This window comes from Nasonia vitripennis, chromosome 4 (genome assembly GCF_009193385.2).
Source record: "Nasonia vitripennis strain AsymCx chromosome 4, Nvit_psr_1.1, whole genome shotgun sequence".
Lineage (NCBI taxonomy): Eukaryota > Metazoa > Arthropoda > Insecta > Hymenoptera > Pteromalidae > Nasonia > Nasonia vitripennis.
In genome coordinates this window covers 23,345,706-23,368,436 of record NC_045760.1, presented here as the reverse complement: position 1 = coordinate 23,368,436, position 22,731 = coordinate 23,345,706, and the positions used below count along the sequence as shown (strand labels likewise).

General features: G+C 32.9%; 1 protein-coding gene across 5 annotated transcripts in view; it reads right to left on the bottom strand.

Moving 5' to 3' along the window:
• Window positions 1-1,493: 1,493 nt before the first annotated feature.
• LOC100119250 (transmembrane protein 242) overlaps window positions 1,494-22,731 on the bottom strand; it is a 71,277-nt gene continuing 50,039 nt past the window's right edge. For all 5 annotated transcript variants that reach the window (XM_008212546.4, XM_031928884.2, XM_001601306.6 and 2 more), the window contains one exon: window positions 1,494-1,849. In XM_008212546.4, the coding sequence (XP_008210768.1) occupies window positions 1,536-1,849 (314 nt within the window). In that variant the 3' untranslated portion in view covers window positions 1,494-1,535. The remainder of the gene's footprint in view (window positions 1,850-22,731) is intronic.

The following is a 22,731-nucleotide window of genomic DNA, read 5'->3' as shown; positions in this document are numbered from 1 at the left end:
TTCATAATATAAAAATTTCACGTTGCTTACTGGATAATAATAAGACATCATATTTTTCTATTTGATTACTAGAATTTTAGCGTCTGCATTTTCATGATAATCAATTAAAATTCGTAATAATTAAAGCATAAAAGGCAAAAATTAAAAAACTAAAATTATGAAATTAAACAATTTCTAAAACGAAAAAGTTGAATTGAAATATTAGGAAATATAAAATAACAAGAGTTGAGAGTATTTTTGTTTTAAATTCAAAATTTAAAATTTATTTCTTTGACTGTCGTATTTTTTAAAATTATTTCAGCTTAAAAATGTTACCTTCCATTAAAAATCAATGCGTGATCTCGTGTTTCAAATCATTATTATTTAAAGTTGTACACTTCTACTCCTATTAGGAATTAATAGTAGGAAAAAAGATCTTAACGAAACTTGAATTTCATTACTATTGCAATATATATTTTAACCGAGCGACGTTAGGAGTGAGGTGAATCGCGCTAGTTAAATATTATTTTAATAACAATAACTGAAGAGAATCAATTTTTACTAGTAACCACGAAAAAAAATTGTATCTCAATATATGTGAATAGCTATTATACATTAACCGTCAAAGAAACCAAATAGCTCAGATGGTAGAGCAATCAATTTCCACACCAAAGTTTTGGGTTTAAATCTCGATCAGAGACAATTTTTTCTTTTTTAATTAGGTCTTTATTTATTGTTATTTATGCATTTTCTTAATTTATAAATATTGTTTAAACATTTTTAAGAATATTCCTAAATTTTATTATAAATCACGAGAAATTGGTCGAAAAATCTCACGTGATTTTTTTCAGCAGGGATCTTTGTCAACTAGAACTATCTTTTTGAACGGTATACCTACTCACTACACCAGCTAGAAAAAATATGGCTTTTCTACATACTGACTCTTGTGACTCGTTGAAGTCGGAGTTTCATCGCTCTTTGAATTGCCGTGAACACAGACGGTAATTGGGATTTACCGCATACAATGCTGAGTCTACATGTGAATATAACACCGACGAAGCCATTAGAGAAGGATGCGCCAGTACCAGTCGTCGGCCCTGTGAATAATTTTATGCATTCGCTGTTTAATCAAGTGGATGTATTTTTTGATTTTTTTTTACTTTCTCAACCCTGTGTGCGAACAGCGGTAAAAGGAGTCGAGAGCTGTCGGTGTGGTATTAGGCGACTTTGAGTGACGTCTACGTGTGCTCAGGAGGGCGACACTCGCGGTTATTCCGGGTTCCTGATTATCTCGTGTGCACACGACGATAATCCGAAGGATCGGTCACGTGTGCTTACGAAACGTTTCGTTGGCGGTTGTTTGGCTCTGGCTTTTCTTGCAGTATCGGGTGCTCACGGTACTGCAAGGAAAGTTGTCTGCGCTCATGCTACTTTATCATAAAAAATTACATATAATAAGAATACCTACACTGACTACTTATAAACAAAATAATAGAGGTAGAAAAGATAGTATATAAGATTTAAAATAATCAATTTTTATTTTGTACATGATTAATTTATGTTTCATGTAGAGAAGGATCTTTTGATATTTGAGGTAGTATATTTTTCATTTTACATCGAAATTCCTTAAAACTTGATGCTCCAGACAATTTCCATATTCCATAAAATATAGCACTGCAACTTATTACAGAATAAAATGAACCCCACTTAAGTGCTCGCAAAGCTAAATCTGCTCCTGTATCGTTATAATGTTCATTTTTATATAATCCTTTACTAAATAATTTTGGACTTTTTCTTCTTAAAGTTGCTAGAGAACTACTAAATCCGCTAAAAAAGAAAATACCAGTTACTCCAACAAGAAATATAGCACCTGAAAACAAAAAAAAACAACATCAGAAAAGAATTAAGCATAGAAAATATAAAATAATTATTTGTTCCGTATCAAATATAAACTAGGACAGTTTATAGTACATTGGGCAACGAGGGATTTACTCGAGAGTAAGGTAAAAATATAAGAAAGTAGAAGTCCTCTTTTCTACTGAATATACCATACTTTTCAACACACACGTCAGGCATAACGTCTTATGTTGTATAGATGTAAGTACAATGTATACATGGGAAAAATAATTTTACATAGGGTTCACAATGTCAAATATTCTCTCTCTAATCTCTTAATTATTTTGAATTCAACTAACAGGTACTTTGTGATTCTCAAATATTGTTCTACCTGATTTAGAGTAGAAGATTAGGTTGAAAAACCACGTGGGATGGCGCCACAATGTGTACAAATTTTGAGGAGATCTAGGACTTCACATGAAGGAGGGGGAAAGCGTGTTGGTCGACGCGAAGCGCGCGAGAGACTACACAGTCCACGAGCGACAAGCCGAGACACGAGCGGTGCTCCGAGATCAGGGTGACAAGTCCATTTCTCAATCGCATTTCCTGCTTTTCTGCGAAGGTCAACGACACACTTTTCTGCGTGCGATCCTTGTATGAGAGTGGCGTCTTATTTCGTACATCTAAGGTATGTTGTGTAAAATCACGACAATCGTTCAATGCTTTTGTAAGCGTGTCTAAGTCGATCAAACAATCCGAAGACACTTCCTATTAGAATAATGCAAAATCCGTAATTATCACTAAAAACTAAGTTCTAGCATCAGTCTAGAGAAAAAAACAAGCATTCTGAAGACGGAACTCTACATGTTCTCGGCCGTGAATTCCTGACGCGACAATGCGTGATTACACATGCGATCAGAGTCTAATCGTAACCTTTTTTTTCTCGTTAGGACCAGTGCAAATTCTATACAGAAAGCTTGCGATGAAATTCTATCGTTTCATTAAATTTATGTATGTAATTAAAATAGATTTTCGGGCAACAAGTAAGAATCTTTCGTTATTTTTAATTACGTAAATTGCGTGAATCACTAAGAAAAATTTTAATCATTCAATTAATAAAATCTAAGACAATCATAAAGAAAATATGTATAGCATTATTGACTGTTCCTTTGTTTATTAATTCATGATTAATGGTCATATTATTTTTTTTCAAAGGAACTCAATACGGTGAAAATCAACGAAAACTTAGCCACGATTAAACTTTACCCACCCAGTGTCTGAAATCGTAATCCAAAATTCATTTTTTAAATTTAGATAAAAATTTTCATTTTACGATTAGCTATATGTATATATAGCAATTAAAAAGGTCAAAAAACAACTATAATTGATAGCCACACACATACACACACGCACACACACACACACACATATATATATATATATATATATATATTAGATGATCGTAAAATTGAAATGTTAATCTAAATTTTTAAAACGAGAGCAGAAGAAAAGAGCTTTTATTTGAGCCCTGGGTGGTTTAAATTAGGATGAAAATTCAGGAATAGCTTTATATATCTTCACATACATAACCCATTAAAGCCCAAACCAAAACTGGATTAGATAGCATCAAACTAACTGTTGGAAACGGAGCAGCCACGAAAAAAGTACCCGTGTATAATTATAAATTATATTTGAAACTAAAATTAAAGTAAATAATAAATCTATGTATCAATAGCATTAATAATATAATGCAGTAGTAAAAAAATGTAGTTTTATTATAATATTAATACAATTTGTATCTACATGATATCCATCAGTCAACCTCTTGGTTATTCACGTTCGCTGTAACATCATTTTAATAAACTAATTGGTGTTGTAGTTAAATATACATATCATTAGATAGTATATTAATAATATTCATCTTTTATTGTTGAAAAGTGGAAGATGTCAATATAAACATTCAAAATTCAGACACATTTCTGCCGCGCGCCAACACGCGGGATAGAAACTGTAGTGTATTCACGCACACAAGCATGGCGGACCGCGTCGGTGAGTAGCGCACTCACACAAACGCACGTGTTCAAGCGCTGACTGCAGGTGTGTATCATCTAGTCCACTGTTTCTGTGGCGCCGCCGCGCAGAGGCGAAGCAAAGGGCTTCAATAAGCGTCACAGCAGTTTGGTGGTGGGGGAAGGACAGTCGGTCCACCTCTTTATCTTACATCGTGGTCAAGAGAGAGAGAGAGAGAGAGAGAGAGAGAGAGAGAGAGAGAGAGAGAGAGAGAGAGAGAGAGAGAGAGAGAGAGAGAGAGAGAGAGAGAGAGAGAGAGAGAGAGAGAGAGAGAGAGAGAGAGAGAGAGAGAGAGAACATTACACTTGGCTACAATACTTGAGAGGATGTTATCATGGAAGGCAGAGAGTTTTCATTTTTGTTGCGGGCTCGCAACACGTGCTATTATTCGATGCAAAGGTTTCTTAGTGAGCCAGTCTTTGCAGCAATCACGGTTTTCGTGCAATTTTTCGTTACAAGACTATTGTTTAGAATAAAGAAGCAGCTGTGTTTGGGAATAATCACAATCCTAGACAATTTTATATTTCAATGAATACCCAAAGTTTCAAAGTTTATATAATATGCATGCAGTGAACTTCATTTTACTTAACCGAACCAAGTCCAACCGAATCCAACTTTTGAACTGCAAATTAAAAGGTATTGATATGTACTCTTTTTGGAAATGCCAAAAGGTGATTAATAAGTTCAAGCATTTTTATTGTGTCATTACTTTAATTGACTGATTTGAGATTTTGGTTCAAATCACAGATGCCAAGAAAAATGTGAAATTCTTATATAATGTACTCGAAGCCACAATGAGTGTTCCAATGGGTTCATTTTTAGTTTTGTTCTGTTGAACAAGGCATTTTACGCTATTATCATGCTAATAATATGCACAATATCTATTAATTTCTTCAATCAGATAGTATTACATGATTAAATAAAAATTGATGACTTGGTTCGTTTAAGTAAAATGAAGTTTACCGCATGCATATCATATAAACTTTGTACAGATATTATTCTAACCTCAATATCTATTAATTAGTTTAACCAGATATCATCATATTATGTGCTTATTTTATTTCCTAACCTTATTCTAATTATAATCAATGATGTAGATAAATTTATATTCAATTATGAACATTGAAATTTTCATTTACAAATTTTATTTCGTACTGGAAGTCGCGACTGTAACATTTTAGTCGATTCAACGAAAGATTTAAGTAGATTCTACCGAACTGTTCATTCAGTAGAAACTACGCGTGCGACTTCAGTTAAGGAGGTTGGTCTGATTTAGAATTAACGAACTTAATGTTAATAAAAAAATTTGTATGAGCTTAATAGTATTAGAAAAGTCACTATGCATTTTTAGATGGTTTGGATACCTATACAATGAGATATTAATAAAATAATTTTTCGCGATTTAACGTGGAATCTTATGCAGGCGAATTTTTTCTGTCTTTATACTTGAAATACAAAAGTAGTAAATGAATACCTAAGGAGTAAGTGACAGATCAAAAAACATCAATTAGGTAACTGTAAGATTGATAAATAATAAGTTTTTTTTTGCGAAACTGCAGTTTTCGACAACCTTAACCTCCATTCCATGAGATAGTGGCAACGTCGCAATCCCCGCCGTATCGCGCGCTGTTTGAAATGCGTTCATCTACCCTGAATACATGGAATATAATTTGAGTTGACGATTATTTAGCAATAAAAACAAAAGTAAAACTGGAACAATAATTTATTAAATATTTAATGAACAACTTATGCTACTTGTGAAATATAATGCATTTACAATGCATGTAATTTATACATTATTTTTGGATGTCTTTGGAATGATCCATAATTAAAACTATATTGCAATAGAAATATATCTATAAATAATTGGAATTCGAAAAACATGCAAATAATAAAATTAGATTGCAGAACTCGTTGTGGAGACTTTTTCTAAAAGCAATTTTTTTTATAACTGATCTGTTTTTTGTTATTGCAATGATTCCATTTTGGTCTTCGCCGAAAAGACCAACTAGGCCAGCTAGTTTATTTGTGTTAAAGGTGTCAATTATTGTCTCATATGAAATATTGGCAGCAATCATTATTTTACGAGTTGCAAGTGAAGAGCATGACTTCAAAGGTTCTAAGTTTTTCAAATTATTTGGCAAATTGCTCGTATAATTTTTTAATTCAATCGCTTTTTCCCACGATAATGTTTTTTAACATTTTTTGTGATGTAATGCCGAGCTTAACTATCACTTGCTCGAGCATTATGCAGTCACTCATTGCATTTTTCGCATTCATAGTCGGTATATTGTAAAGATTCGCTAGATTTTCCAACTTATTGTCTCCTTTTTTAGTAAGCTTACAAATCCTTGCACTACAGCTTTAAAATGATTTAAAAGAAAGCTTTTTTCGATCGCGGCTAATAATCTAGGACGATCGAAATTGCAGTTATGCGCGACTAAAATGCATCTCCCTTGTAGATCATACAGAAAGTTATAAAATTCTAGTAATGCTTAAGACAAACCAACGGTGGAAACAACATTTCCGTAGCATTGCAATTTTTCCTTCACTACACGTAACCCAGTAACATCGCTCGCTGTCTGATTAGTACGTTAAATTGATGTAATATAAATAGAATAGTACATTACACAACTAGGGGCGAAAGTTGGCTTTTTCAAGCGAGGATGATGCCTGCGGCGCCCTCGACTCCCACTCGTGTTCAATTATCATCCGAGTCTGAAAAAGCCAATTTACCCCTTGTTGTGTATCGTGCTTTTTATGATCAGGGCATCGATAGCGCTCTTTTTAGCCTGCCTGAAAAACCAAATTATCAAAATTTTCAAAATTTAAACAATTTTCAAAATTCCAAAAATTTGAAAATTTTGAAGTCGAAAGTGCACACCTTTGCCCCTAGGGAAAATACATTTTCGCCTTAAGATATATGTATATATGTGTGTGTTTATATGTACATATACACATAAAAACACTAAAAAGGCCTTTCGCCCAGGCTTGAAAAATTCGACTTTCGCTCCACTTTTTCGTAGGCGAAAAGCGCGTTTTCTATGCACGTGTTATGAAAAAAGATTTATCGTCACATTTTGCAGCGGTTTGCAAAATATCATCGGTTTTCGAAAATCCGCCAGTTTCTAAATCGAAAAACACGTTTTTTCATTGCTACCGGTATCAACTATGTTCAAAATTCGGGGAACATCGGCATTTAAAAGAGCTATATCTGACTGATAAGTCTCCGGACCTTCGATGACTTCTTTTTTATTTCGCAATTCCGTTTTTAGGCACGAACGCGACACGGAAGTGCCTTATAGTTTTGTTATCGAAAAATGTGTGAGATGCGATATCTCACGCAATTTTCGACCGATCGGGCTGAAGTTTTGGGAGGAGTCTCCTCTTGCACAAACCTAAAAACTAATTTTTTTTTTATCCCGATCGTCTACGTTTTTTTTAAATGCGGGCTCAATTTGTTAAATTTTTGCGTTTTTTTAAATAAAAATGTTGGTGTTACACGATTATCTCTAAGAGACTTTTATCAATCGGGCTAAAAATTTGTGTGTAAATTCTCCTCGTAGCAGTAAGGTGCCAAATTTATTTTGGGCTCGATCCTGCATGTATACGCAGAATGCGGTCACATCCAAAAATCGCTAACTCGGATTCTACGCATTCTACAAAAAAAGTTATATAGAAAAGTTGTAGATCTCGAAGAAATACAACTTTTTTCTATTTACACTTAAGCGTGAAAATGTTTTTAATTCGAGTTAACAGGCCAAAATCGATTTTATTACAGCAATAAACCAGTATTCATTATAAAACTTTGAGGCTATACATTATACATAAAAACCTTAAATGTAAAAGTTGTAGATATTTTAAAAACACAACTATTTAGTATGACAAACATTTATTAAAAATGCTTATACATAAACAACAACCCTAGAAACGATTTTTGGTACATATAATTGAATAACAATTTCGGTGTGACACGCTCTATCTGGCCCAAAAGCTTTAATTGATTGCCTGAGCGTCGGTGGATCGGGCGAGCGCACAGCGCGAGCGTTAGTGGTCGTGCCTTATACGCAAATCGCGAAGCGTTTTGCGCGCCTTGCATCGCTTTGCGTAAGGCCGCAAGGCTTTGTGGCCGTAAGGCCGCGTGCGGCGCGCTAGTTTTTTCTTCAAAAGCAGGCGTTTTTTTTTAAATCTTTGGTTGTTGATTTTATATATCTATTTTTAGCTTGAGTATATAAGGCATCGTAATATTTGTAAGTATGATTTGCCGTACTTAGCGGAAGCTTCGTAGCTAAAATACCTGCAAACATTTTGCAAACATTCTGCGAACAGTCCAAGCGCACGCGATCAGCTGTTGGGTATGGAAGGGAGGCGATGTTGCCAAATCTAACCGCTCACTACTCTACTCAACAGAGAGTCTACGAAAACTCTCTTTTGACTTCCGACGTACCTGATCAATCTCCTTAAATTAACTTGATAGCCTCTTACTTAAGCGCTCAGGTTAAACTTAAATCTTGAGTAAACTATTTTGCCTCGAGCCTATCTCGCCTCGAGAAATTACGTAACCTAACGCATATTGGCTTGCGTCCGTCGTTATTCTAAAAGGTTTATCGAATTGTGGATATTGTAAAGTCGGTGTTAAACATAATGATTCTATGAGTTATTAAATGCAGTTTGTTGCTCCGATCCCCACGTAAATGGTCTATTCTTTTGTAGTAATATTGTTAATAGTTTAGTAATTTCTACTAAATTTTTAATAAACCTTCTGTAGTAATTTACAGAACCTAAAAACTGTCCAATCTTTTTAACGATATTAGAAATTGGAAATTTCTTTACTGCTTGTATTTTATTTTTATCTGGTTTTAGGTCTGCTTTACTAATAACATGCCCTAAGAAACACACTTCTGTCTTACTGAATTCACATTTTTCCGGCTCTCATTTTTGCCCAGCTTCTATTAATGCTTGAGCTATTAGACCGCATCTGTCCTCTAATTTTTCAACGGTGTTACCAAAAATAATAATGTCATTAATATAATTAAAACATATTTTATCGATATATTTGGTCAAAACTTTATTTATAACCCGCTGAAAAGTACGAGCTGAGTTTTTAAGACCAGATGGTAGGACGACAAATTTAAATCTTCCTAATGGTTGTAAGCTGAATGCGGTTTTGTGAATATCCGAAGGTCTCATACTTGATGAAAGTCAGATTTTAAATCTAATACATCAAAGTATTTTCTCTTTCCAATTAAGTCTCATTAATATTGAGAAGTAAATATAGATCGGCTATAGTCTTAATACTCTACAATCCATTACTAATCTATATCTTTTATTTCCTGGAATCAGCTCCTTCTTCGGAACTACTAACGCTGGTGCATTGAACGCACTTTTTGTTTCTCTGATTGTTTTAGTTTCTATTAGTTTACCCATTTCCGTTAGAGCTATTCCTTTAGAATTTAGCGCCAATGGATATTGCTTAACGTATATTGGATTTTCAGTGGTTAGATTGATTTCGTGTTGCTCTACGCTACATGTACCTAGTTTGTCGCCTTCTATAAAAAAAAAACATCTGGATATTTATTTATCATGCGCTCTATTCTTTCATCATTTCTTTTTCCGCCGTTCCTTAATTGCAATTTCTTTCGTAATACTTCCTTTCGACTTGATTTTCCGATTTTATTTTCATGATTTTTATTTAAAAATTTACTTCGTATGTTTAGAATTAATTTTTCATCAATATTAAGTTCTTCTACAACTTGAACCCTTTCTAGTATATAATCAAAGTCAATTGAAACGTATTGATATTCTTTTCCTTCATCAATTTTTCTAACATCAATTTTTCTTCGGTTTTTAACAATTTTTCTCCAGTCTCCTTCATTGTTGTTAATATCTACTTGAAATCACATTCTTTCGCTTTGGCATTGATCTTTTCTGAGTTTTGCTCCTTTTGCAATACTATGTTTTTTTATGCAATCCTTTCTAATTTTATATATTTTTATCATTATATCACTATATTATTTATTGTTACAAATATTCTTACTGAAGTCAAGAAATCGTAAATATATTATATCTCTTACAAAAATTAACTTAATTATCCACTGACTTTGAAAAATTATGTTCGAATGTATGATTTATGTTATAATTTTTTGCAAGTGACTTAATATATTTACGATTCCTCGACTTCGGTAGAAATATTTGTAACAATAAAATCAATTTTTATGATTATTTTAGCGATGATCCAAGTGACGCAATTTATTTCTATAAGCAAACATGTATTTAAATAATTTATCACTAAACTTTGATTTTTTAGTCAATGATAGACATTAAGGAACAATTTTCTGCTACATTGACTTTCTTTATTTTGATGTTTGCTACCTCAGTGGTTTTTTTTAGGAATGCTGCAAGCAATTCATAACCTTTGCCACAGGCTTAAATATGAATTTTAATCATTTTAGCACAAATTTATGGACATCTTCATTTGTAGCTAAAGATACAGGGTCTCTGCCATTCTGGGCCCATACAGGAACTTTTGCACTATAAAAAGGTATCTCCATGAATTTTTTGGCGGTCGTAGTCCGGATCGAACTCCTACTTTCACCAATATTAAGGTTCAATTGGCTTATAAAATAGGTATAACCTACACACACACACACACACATACGCATACACACACACACACACACACTGATGAATAAAGATTATTTTACAATTGGTCCAGATGTTGGGATGCTGTGATTGAATATTTGTGCAGATATGCTGTTATTTTTCAAAGCTATCTATTTGCGAATATGAGATGACGAATCCTTTATGTATTTGTGCATATCATAAGATGTCATCAGTAAATTTGTTCCAGATAAAAGGGATGCTGCGATTAAATATTTGTTCAGATATCATTTTTTTTAAGTTATTTGTTTATGAATATGAAATGACGATTTATGTATTCATGCATATCACAAAATGTTATCTGCAGATTCGATTTACATAAAAGGGATGCTGCAAATAATTACTGGTACAGATATAATCGTTTTTTTAAAGTTTTGTGTTCGTGACATATAATGACGAATGCTGTAAGTATTCATTCATATCACAAGATAAAATTTGCAGTTTTGGTCGAGATCAAAGGGATGCTGCAAATAGTTATTTGTGCAGGTATAATCTTTTTTTAATTCTTTGTGTTTATGAATACAAAATGACGCACATGCATATCACAAGATGAAATCTGCGGTTTTGGTCGAGAAAAAAAGAAGGCTGCAAACTATTATTCGTGCAGATAGGCTCTTTTTCTCAAAGCTATGTGTTCGTGAATCAGATTTGGTCCAGATGAAAGGCATGCTGCAAATAATTTTATTGCGCTGATATCGTCGCTCCGTACAAAGACTAGCATAGTTCAAATTTTCAAACAAAAACTAGCACAACTCACGATTTGCCGCTAAGAGTAGCACAGTTCAGAAATGCGGTCAAGAGTAGCACAACTCGCGACTTTATATTACTTAAAATGTGAGTATTTTACGTTTTTATTGGGTTATTTTGTTGGTTAAGTTCATGAAAACCTTGGACAAAGACAGACAAACCTTAAAGTTGAAAAAGGTTTCGAAAAATTTAGAAGGTTTCTAAAGAATGTTAATAATTAAAAAAAATGTTTTTAAAAAATTATTGTAGTTGTGAAAACAATTCTAAATTTGGTACAAAGTTGTAAATTGTAAAAGTTTTACAAAAATCGGGAAATTTTTATAAAAATTCGTTGTTTAAGTTGTGAGAAAGTTTGAGCTGTGCTAGTCTTCGCGGGAAATTTTGATTTGTGCTAGTCTAGCGCGCGTGAAATGAGTTGTGCTACTTATGACGGGAAATTGGGAAAACGGGAAGTGTTTCTCTTCGTAGGGAGCGACGATATGATCTTTCTTTTAAAACTATGTGTTTGTGAATATGAAATTACGAATACCGAATGGTTTCATGCACATCACAAAATGTAATCTGCAGTTTTGGTCAAGATCAAAAGAATGTTACGTATAATTATTTCTGCAAATATGAACCTTTTTTCAAAGCTATGTGTTTGTGAATATGAAATGACAAAAATAGTTATGTAATTATTTTCTTTATATAAAGAGCACTTACATGAGTTTATCAGTAGAGAAAGAGAAATTAATATTAAACAATATAAATTTATTCAAATAAATCGTAACTTAAAATCAAATAGATATTTTAAGGTGAGGTTCTGGTGAATTTTCTAATTTTTTTATATCATAGTCCCATTTTCTGAAACTTTGTACTCATATTCGGTACAAAAAAGAGGAAGATTTGTAAATTTTGAGCCATATATATAGTATATTTCTCAAATTATTGCAAAAAGTAGTTAAAAATTAGTCTTTTTTTAAAATCGGATCACTATGAAATTTCGAATAAATGCAAACATTGGTTGTAAGAATTTTGATTTTAGTTGAAAAGAAGTGGGCACGAGACTTTTGCAAGTAAGCCCAATTTTTAACTATTTTTTGCAATAATTCGAGTAATATACTATATATATATATGGCTCAAAATTTACAAATCTTCCTCTTTTTTGTACCGAATATGAGTACAAAATTTAAGAAAATTTAACTACGATAACCCCACCTTATTGTTGTGACCGAGTCTGAACGTTGCGCGATTCGAACACCAAGAATCGTGCATAGCGACCTTAGCAACGAGATTAACAACGTCGCGGATGTTATTGTTTATGTTTAGTCCGGTTCTGTCAGCTGTTGAGAACAGTTGTGTTTACGTTCGAATAAAGAGTCCGTGTTCAAGAGCGATTTTATTCGAATATATTTACTATAATATTCAAATACATTTTATACAAATTTACTGCACATCTTAAGCTGATGTGAATTTTCAATATTTTAACGTTTTTATCAATTATACTATAGTCATTTCTATTGATTAATCTCAACTGAGATCTCTACTATTACTGCTCTTTTAGATTTACTTCTAAAATACTCTAAGTTTGTTATAATTGAAAATTATTTTTTAAATAGTAAAACTATAGTATTCGAAAATAGATGCATTGAAACATTCTGCATTCATTCCTTACGCTTACTATATCGTAATATATTTTAAATACTGTCTTATTTAATAATTTAGATAAGTATTAAATAAAAAAATAACAAAATGAATTTATCTTTATATGAGGATATAAAATATGATTTTGTATAAAATTACATAATTTTCCATACTTATATTGATCCTTAGGTGTCTAGGTGTAGAAGTAATTCGAAGACGGTGTCTAGGTGTACGGGGTGGCTGATGAGGAGGTCTAGGTGGTGCGTTTCGTGGTTTTTTGTGTCTAAGTGTAGAAATAATTCAAAGGCGGTGTTTAGGTGTACGGGGTGGCCGATGACGAGGTCTAGATAGTGCGCTCCGTAATTTTTTATGCGATAAGTAAATACATCATTCGAGGGCGGTGTCTAGGTGTACGGGGTGGCCGATGACGAGGTCTAGGTAGTGCGCTTCGTGGTTTTTTGTGTCTAGGTGTAAAAATAATTCGAGAGCGGTGTCTAGGTGTATAGTGTCGCCGATTACAAGGTCTAGGTGGTGCGCTCCGTGGTATTTGATGTCTAGGTAAATGAATAATACGGGAACGGCGTCTTGATTTACAGGGTGGCCGATGGCGAAGTCTAGGTAGTTCGCACTTGGTTTTAGTGTCTAGGTGTAGCAATCATTCGAGGGTAGTGTAACACAACAATCAGTGATTTCATGTTAGTGATAAAAATGTTACAATAAAACCATGGTCAAAAGGTGCTAAAGATACTTATATTTTATTTCTAGGAGAAATATGAAATACCTTAAAAAATGTACTAAAAAGGACTAAAATCTCAAAAAATTAACTTTTAAAAAAGTAAAAGGTTAGGCGAGTTTGATATATTCCGCAACGAAATAACAGATATAAAAGAACTGAGATCGATCAACAAAAGTCCAGTTTATTATATTTAATCATATGAAGCAGCAACTTTTTTTTTGTCAATAAAGGGCTTACGTAACTTAAGTTAAGTTAAGTTATATACTGATCAATTAGAAAAACTCTCAACATACTTACTACGTAACTTGCCATGACCGTTTCATTTTGTTTATGGTAAACAACTAAAATTGTCTCTTTATGTATTAGAACGTCATAAAAACACCATATACCGCGTAAAAAATTTGTTGGTTGACTAAACTTGATATAAACTTATCCAATAAGACTGTAAAGGTTATAGAGAAAAATGTATGCAATCTCGATTGCAACAACATCATCTTCTATTTTTTCGCATATATAAATCGTTGGAATAAAGTTATCTGTTGCGGAACAAACAAACGCTTTTTCAAAATACAGAAAAGTAAAATATTTACTCCATTAATTATCTACAAAAAAAAACCGCTACCAATTCATTGGCACGTAGCTTCCTCCAACGAAATTTATTGTTCCAATAAATAAAATGTTGTTTTAAAATACAGCATGTGAATGCTATTTTAAATATTTCAAAGCTTAATTATTTTGCTGTAGGAGCAATTTTCTTATAGCAAAAGATATATAATAATCAGAAAAATCCGATCAAAATCGCGATAAAGAAGAGATTGATGAAAGGATAACTCTGTAAAATAAAGTTATCGTATTAAGAGAATAAGATTGTAATCTAAAAAAACTTACGTATAATTTTACTATAAAAAAACAAATATATATTGTGCCGTATAATTCTACTTTCAAAACATGTTGGATAGGGACAATTCATAGGGAGGAACTTTAACGACGTGCAACGACACCCCTATAAGAGGAAGAAAAAGTTTTGAGAAAAATTAGTTTTTACATTTCAGCTCTTTACTTGAGAACCGCTCGACGAAATCGTTTAAAATTTTAGCAGCAAATAGCTTTTTTATGGTGAATCCGCATAAAATTTTGAAGCATTTGACTGCATTGTTTTAGAGATATCAGGAATCAAAAAATTAAAAAAAAAAAATTGAAACCTTGATATCTTAAGAACCATAGGGGTTTGAAAGCTGCTCAATGAACTTAGCCAAGACACATAAAATATCTACTTTTTCCCAAAATCTCAAGTGCAATAAAGCCTTTTTACTTCCGTAATCGAGGCACAAAAAACACATTTTTCCCAGTTATCGATTTTTTACTGAAAAAATAAGTAGTCAAATAACTTGAAATTTTAATGGGGTATAGTTTGACACGTGATCCACCGACATGATTTTTTTCGTGAGGTTATGAAATTTAATTTCAGTATTCAATTGGTCATAAAAAAAAAAAATAGTTAGAAAAATAAAAAATATATGTTTTTCCTGAATTCAGTACCCAAACATATACATGCATGTCAAATTTTAATGATATTGACGAAGTAGTTTCAGAAATATTACGGTATACATACACACAGACACATCCACACATACACACACACACACACGCAGACGCACATCCATACGGACATTTTCTAAAAACACGTGATTTGAACTTCTAACATACCAAAAAGTATTTTCTAGAAGTTTTGACGAAACTCAAAATTTTACTGTTACAAAGCTTCCTCTAGGTGGAAGCAAAACATTGCTATGACTCAAGCGGGGAGCTTGCGCGCTTTCCTGTTGGATGTATAATGAAAAAACGCAAGATTTTCAACTCTGCGATCGGCATCTCTCTCGCAAATCGATTTGTTTGCTATAAATACTTATGATAATGATTATTGCGAGTTGGTTTTTTGTACGTTAATTAAAGCGGTATTGATTCGAAGTTGTTCACACGTAAAATTGTATAGATCATTTGTGCGATTTTTTCTATGCAAGTACAACTTCAGTGCATTTCGAACTTTGAAAATTTCGTGCGCTGTCATTGCAGACCAGGGAGCTGACGCACTAGAAATAGTAAATATTTTATATTACTGTATTTTGAAAACGCGTTTGTTTGTTCCGCAACAGATAACTTTATTCCAACGATTTATATATGCGAAAAAATAGAAGATGATGTTGTTGCAATCGGGATTGCGAACATTCTTAACGTCTGTTACTACTTCAATGTAGATAATCGTTACAATGTAGTAGAACAAACTAATAATCATGAAATAGAATGACATTTAATAATATACAGAGGACTTTTATGTAAATATGTATATTTGAGTAATTTTAACAAAGTTGTGCCAATTTCTTTTGATATGCCCTTAAACTTTGCAAGATCTTCATGTAAAAATACATATGTTTGCGTTAACTTATAATAAACTTTTCGCGACTTACATCTAAAAATATATCTTCACGTAAATGTTGATAATGCTGCATTAAATAAAGTTTAACGTGTATCTCAACTTTTCGAAACTTTAACGTAGATATGTGAATTTATGTTAACTTTTGACAAAGTTATGATAAACTTTATGCAAAGTTTGCATACATTTTTCTCTACAACCTTTACAGTCTCATTGGATAAGTTTATCTTAAGTTTAGCCAAACCGAAAGTTTTATTACGCGGGTAATTACAATGAAACGGTCATGGCAAGTTACGTAGTAAGTATCTAGAGAGTTGTTCCTAATTGATCAGTATATAATTTAACCTTAAGTTAAGTAAGCCCTTTATTGACAAAAAAAAAAATTGACCAAAAATAACCTTTTACTTTTTTAAAAGTTAAATTTCTTTTTTATGTTATTAAAGGCGTGTTTTTTAAAAAGCTAAGAAAATTGTGTAGAAATCTGAGGATAGCTGTTTTGATTGGTAACAAACTAGTGAACGTAGAAGACAGCAATTATCAAATGAAGAAAACTGTTTTGAACTATGAAAAAACTGTTGTCTTCACTTATTAATAGTTATTGTCTGTTGTATTCATTTTTTTTCTAAATTGTAAAATTTTACACTTGAAAAAAATAAATCCAACTGAAATATCTAGCAAACTAAATAAAACTGAAGAAAACAAAAGATTACTGTTATCTGCGTCTCAATTCCGACATTTTTCTGCTATCATCTGCAGTTCATAACGTTTTTTTTTTCAATTGTTTTAATTTTTCTTTTTCGTTAGGGATTGATGATATCGTTATCATTTAATATGAAAGTAAATATCGTATTATGTATTACATTTTAGTACAGAATATAAGTGTTATGATTGTTATAATCTCACAAATTACATTATTTTATGCATATAAATAAAAAAATGTTTAGTCAATATTATTTCTTTGTTAGATTTTGTTAATATAATTAATACTGTCATCAAATAATTACAAAGAGTTTAAAAGCATTTTTTAATATTCAAAATTTATTTTTATTTTATTCTATAATTTTAAAGCCGGTCCTGTGTACTAATAGCTATAACTACTTTTATAGAATGTTGGCTGTATTGAATATATTCATTTATACTCGACGGTAATTAATTCTTATGACACGTTTTTGAAGTCGTGCTTTTGATTCGTTAGAATTTATCAATTTATCAATCTGATTGGAGCATTTCAAAAACGTTCCACAAGAATTAACTACCATCAAGTGTACATCTAATATTTAACAGTATATTTAATAATGACACGTCAAATAATTAAGGGGGTGTCGGCGCAAAAACTTCGCAAATTCACCACGGAGTATTTTGTATTTTCAAACTTCTAGAAAAACAGAAAGTCCGATCGATTTTTTGTTTCGGTAGAACGATTCATTAAACTTAACACTACGGCGCTACAGACGCGGTTTTTCATTTGCAAGCTTTATTTAAAAAGTTTTATGTAAAATAAGATGTTAAGGTTGGCGCTGCATTCGTATGAGTACGACGAAGTACGCGTAAACATCTGTTCGTATTTCCAAGATTTTAGAAAAACAAAAAGTCCGATCGAAATTTTCTTTCGGTATAACGATTCATTAAACTTAACACTACGGCGCTACAGACTCGGTTTTTCATTTGCAAACTTTATTCAAAAAGTTTTATGTAATAGAAAAACAGTGTTTTTTTGGGACGACATCCCCTTAAATATCATCACAATTAATTTGTTAATCGCGAGCGAAGCGTGCATTTTTTGCTAGTATTATTCATTACTTAAAAATCCTCTTCTATTAAATTTTGATTCTATTTCTATTGCCTTTTTAATGGATTCTGCTAAATCGGTTACTGCTCCCAATTCTATACTGATTTCTTGCTTTAATCCTTCTTTAAAACCTGGAAAAGCACCAGCTTGTACAATATTTTATTTTCAAACGCGGTTTTTTCTGCTACTGGACGAATTATTTATATTTTCAATAAACAGGGTAGAAAGCTTCGATATTGAAAAGCTACGAGATAGTACAGAGCGAATTAGGTACCAGATAGAAATTAATAACAGGTTTCAGGCACTTGAAGAAGTAAACACATCGCCAGAGGGGAATGACGAACCGAATAGCTTATGGGGGATATCGAAAAAACGGTAAGAGGCAGCGAACAAAGTACTAGGTAAAAAGAAAAAGCCAAAGAGCAAACCATGGTTTGACGAAGAGTGCGAACTCTGGTTTGAAAGGCGCAAAAAGGCTAAATTAGATAGCTTACACAATAGAAGCGATAGGACCGTAGAAGAGTATTCTAACGTAAAGAAACAGGTGGGCGCGATCTACCGAAATAAGAAGCCGGAGTATCAAAAGAATCTTATTAGGAGAATAGAAACTAACAGTAAGGAAAATAACCCCCGCGAAATGTACAGAGGGATTAACGCCATCAGAAAGGGTTTTAGGAGTAGAGCGCAATTGATGAAGGACGAAAACAGGGACCTCGTAACAAATGACAGCGAATTACTGTCGGTGTAGAAAAATTATTTCGATAAATTATTAAACGTGCACGAAAATAGCGAAGAATTAGGGGACGAAATTCACACTGCTGAACCCCACGTGGAGGAACCGAGCTACCAAGAAGTAGAGGCCGCGATTAAAAAACTAAAAAACAACAAAGCCGCGGGAAATGACTCTATACCAGCTGAGTTACTCAAATATGGGGGCGTCGAGCTCACTTTCAAAATCTATAAACTAGTATGTGCCATCTGGAAAAATGAAACAATACCCGAAAATTGGAAGGAATCTATCATTATACCGATTTTAAAAAAGGGGGATAAGACAGACTGCGATAGCTATAGGGGTATATCACTTTTAGCAACGTGCTACAAAGTTCTGTCAAATGTAATACAAGCTAGACTCACTCCATTCGCGGAATATAGTAGGAGACTATCAGTGCGGATTCCGGCGCAACAGATCGACGAGCGATCAAATGTTTACCATTAGACAGTTGCTAGAGAAAAAGTGGGAATTTTGCGAAACTATACACCAACTATTTATAGATTTTAAAAAAGCGTACGACTCTATTAAACAAAGCAAAATGTATCAAATCCTAGTACTTCTCGGTGTACCAAAAAAACTCGTGAGATTAATTCAAATATGTCTGAACGGAAGTACAGGAAAGGCCCGAGTAGGCGGTAATGTATCAGAACCCTTCACGATACGCAATGGTTTAAAACAAGAGGATGGGCTCTCTACGGTGCTGTTCAACTTAACGTTAAAGTATGTCGTTAGAAAAATGCAGGTTAGCCAACTGGGCGCAACGCTTAATGGAACAACGCAGATGATTTCGATATACTGGGGGATTGTATATATTTGTTATAGGTATATAACAAAACAAAATTATAAATCACTATAATAGTATTAAAATTTCATAACCTTAAATTACTATATTTTAAATTTTCCCGAACCGTTGGCTAAATGTTGGCTAATATTCATGATAAGCGATGGCCAACATTTTTAGCCAATTCTTAATTCACAGGCCATTTTGGTTGGTTTATTTTCTACCAGGGATATTGTATATTTAAACAATATTTTATCTATTGGAACTATAAATTTTGTTTAAGGAAGCTACGTGCCAACGAATTGGCAGCGGCTTTTTTTAGTTCCAATGTTTTTACCTGGTAATTGTTGATCAACTATTATATCTTGTTTATTTTCAGTTTTTACTACCTTTGTTGGAGAACGAACAGTTTTTTTACTTCTCGCAATTGCCACTTGATCGTCCGGACCTCTCAATTGTTCTTTCAATGCAGGATTTACCCGCACCGTGTTTCTCGTTAAGGTAGTTCACCGAAATATTTATTGTCTTAGGATATCGCTCAAACTTTGTTTACATGTTCAATTAAGTGTCCTGTACAGCGTGGTATTTCTTTAACCCGCCACACGACATTATTTTTTGAGATATTGAACCTTGAAATTTTGTATTTTAACATGGGAAGCCTATACCGAGTCCGAATTTTGAGGATGTGTAGTTGAATTGCGAAGCGAGTTTTCTTAGAATATATTTTTTTAAAACTAGCTTACGATGTAAAATAGCAATACAAATCATGGAGAAAAAGTTGGATAGGGCAAACAATGCTTTATTTTAAAATACAACAATTCAAAGTTTTCATCCCATGCTATCAGTATATCTATATAGGTACGCAGTGCTCCTCTCTCTTACAAGTTTTGTAAGTATTTTATACTCTAAATAATTTATATTATCATTCTAATGTTTTATACTATAAATTATAAGGTTTTGACATTAGATAACACTGTAAAATATCGTAAAAAAGGAATTTTATAATAAAAACCCTAATTGAGCAGCACTGCAGTCGGTGAACAATTGATTACGATTGATGATACGTGATACGATTGATTAGCATATATTGCTTGGCAAACTGTTTCATGTAGGAAACCAATATATATAATTCCTACATGAAACGGTTTGTCAATCAATATATGCTAATCAATCGTATGAAAGGCCTTTGCTAAGTTTAAGAAGTTACAATTTTCGGTATACATCAATTATATAAGATAAAATTATTAGGCATATTTTGTGTGCCGATCTTTTTCAATGAACCGAATTGGTGTTTTGAAATTATATTGTATTTCCACAAAATCGTTTATCTACTATAGATAATTTTCTTGAAAATCTTTGCAAAATTTGATATGAGAGATCGGTCGATAGTTCTTTTTTGCACCTGATTTGTGTATCAGGATAACTTCGGCTTTCTTAAATGTATCCGCTTTTTCAATACACGTTGAAACGGTCACGACTCTTCTTGGTCTTGGGCGCGTAGAAGATTTTAATTTTTGAGAAGAGCAATGATCATTTACTGATCTGCGTCTGAATTTTGACAGCAGATCACAAATAAAGATTTGATTTTATGTTGATGTATTTTTATAATATAAGAAAGGTCCGGGATACCAGGTAGTGAAAGTCATTTCAACAATAATAGTATGTTATTTTTTTTCAATGACAAAATATATTCAATCAATATCCTTTTTAGATAGAATATTGCGTAAATTGCTAATATTCTTTATAATAAAAATTTTTGTATTTTCACTTTGATTACACAATATATTTGTAAGACAATACGCTTAACTTTTGCTTTATTGGCTTTGGATCACGATTTTCCTAAGTATATAAACGATTCGAAATAATTCTAAGTTCTCAACAGATACGCGTTAGTTGCGTTATCAGTTTTGACTCGACAAATTTATAAGTATTTGAGATACAGAAATTTTATAAGTTCAAGAAATATTCGAAAATATTCTTAAGTCTTTTACCTGCTCAAGGCGTAATTTGCTCAAGAGCAGGGACTAGGCGCTTTAGTTGCGCTGGCACTTAAGTTGCGCTTCGGCTAGTGAGCTAATACGGGTTGTGCGGGTCCTTTTATAGGCCACGGAGAGAGCGGGAATCGAGCCGCCGGAAAAACTATCACATTCATACTTGCACAAACTCATTCACACCTATATACACAAATCATTTACACACTCATAATATAATGCGCACGCCGCGCCGCCGCTCGCTCTCTACTCCTACTCTCATTATAATTGCGCCGTAATATATATATATATATATATATATATATATATATATATATATATATATATATATATATTAAATCGCCTTTTTTATTTTATGTGCCGAACAGAGCGGTCGATCGCGAGGACAAACGAGGTTATTTTATTTTCTTTCAAATGCATTATAGCTGAATTGTTTGTAACGATGGGATGATTGGAAAAATGTAAAATAGTGTTTTTCAAAAATCAAAAAATAGCCATAAAAAGAAAAATAGTTGAGAAAAAAAAAAAATTACTGTTTTTCCCGAATCCAGAATCCAAAAATAGATATGCATGTCAAGTTGTATTGATATTTACGGAGTAGTTCCAGAAATATTACGGTATACATACATACAGACACATCCATACGGACATTTTCTAAAAACACTTGATTTGAACTTCTAACACACCAAAAAGTATTTTCTAGAAGTTTTGACGAAACTCAAAATTTTACTATTACAAAGCTTCTTCTAGGAGGAAGCAAAAAGTTATTATGAATGTAGTTAGTTTTATAGAAAATGTGTTAAAGCAGCAGGCGACGAAACAAATTATATGGCATGAGAGGATGGAAGTAGGTATTACTGAAAACCCCGGCAGTTTCTGCCGGAATCTACAGTTAAATTAAAGGTAGTCGCTTACTCGAGTAAAAAGAATCCTAAGGATGGGATCAGGACCTGAATCAGATGCCAAAATCCTGTTCAGGCCCTGGCTGGGATCCTGGGATAACCAGGTTAGTGACGTTTAGGTTATGTGGCCCGGATGATTCAGCCTTAGCTTAATGAAACCATCTTCAAGCTTTGGTCAGGGTCGGGGCAGGATTCCTGGCCTTCCAACAAATATGAGTGCATATAGATACTCCCAGTGAAATAATGCCTGTCTGGCTGCTAGACACTTTCACTATCAACTTGCGAACGCGCAATTTTGTTCGCAAATGAATTCTAGTTTGTTCATTCATTCTCGTACTTTCTGAAACAATTATCAAGCACATTCTTTATGCTGCTCTAACTACAATTTACACAACGTTTTAGGATATGTTTACC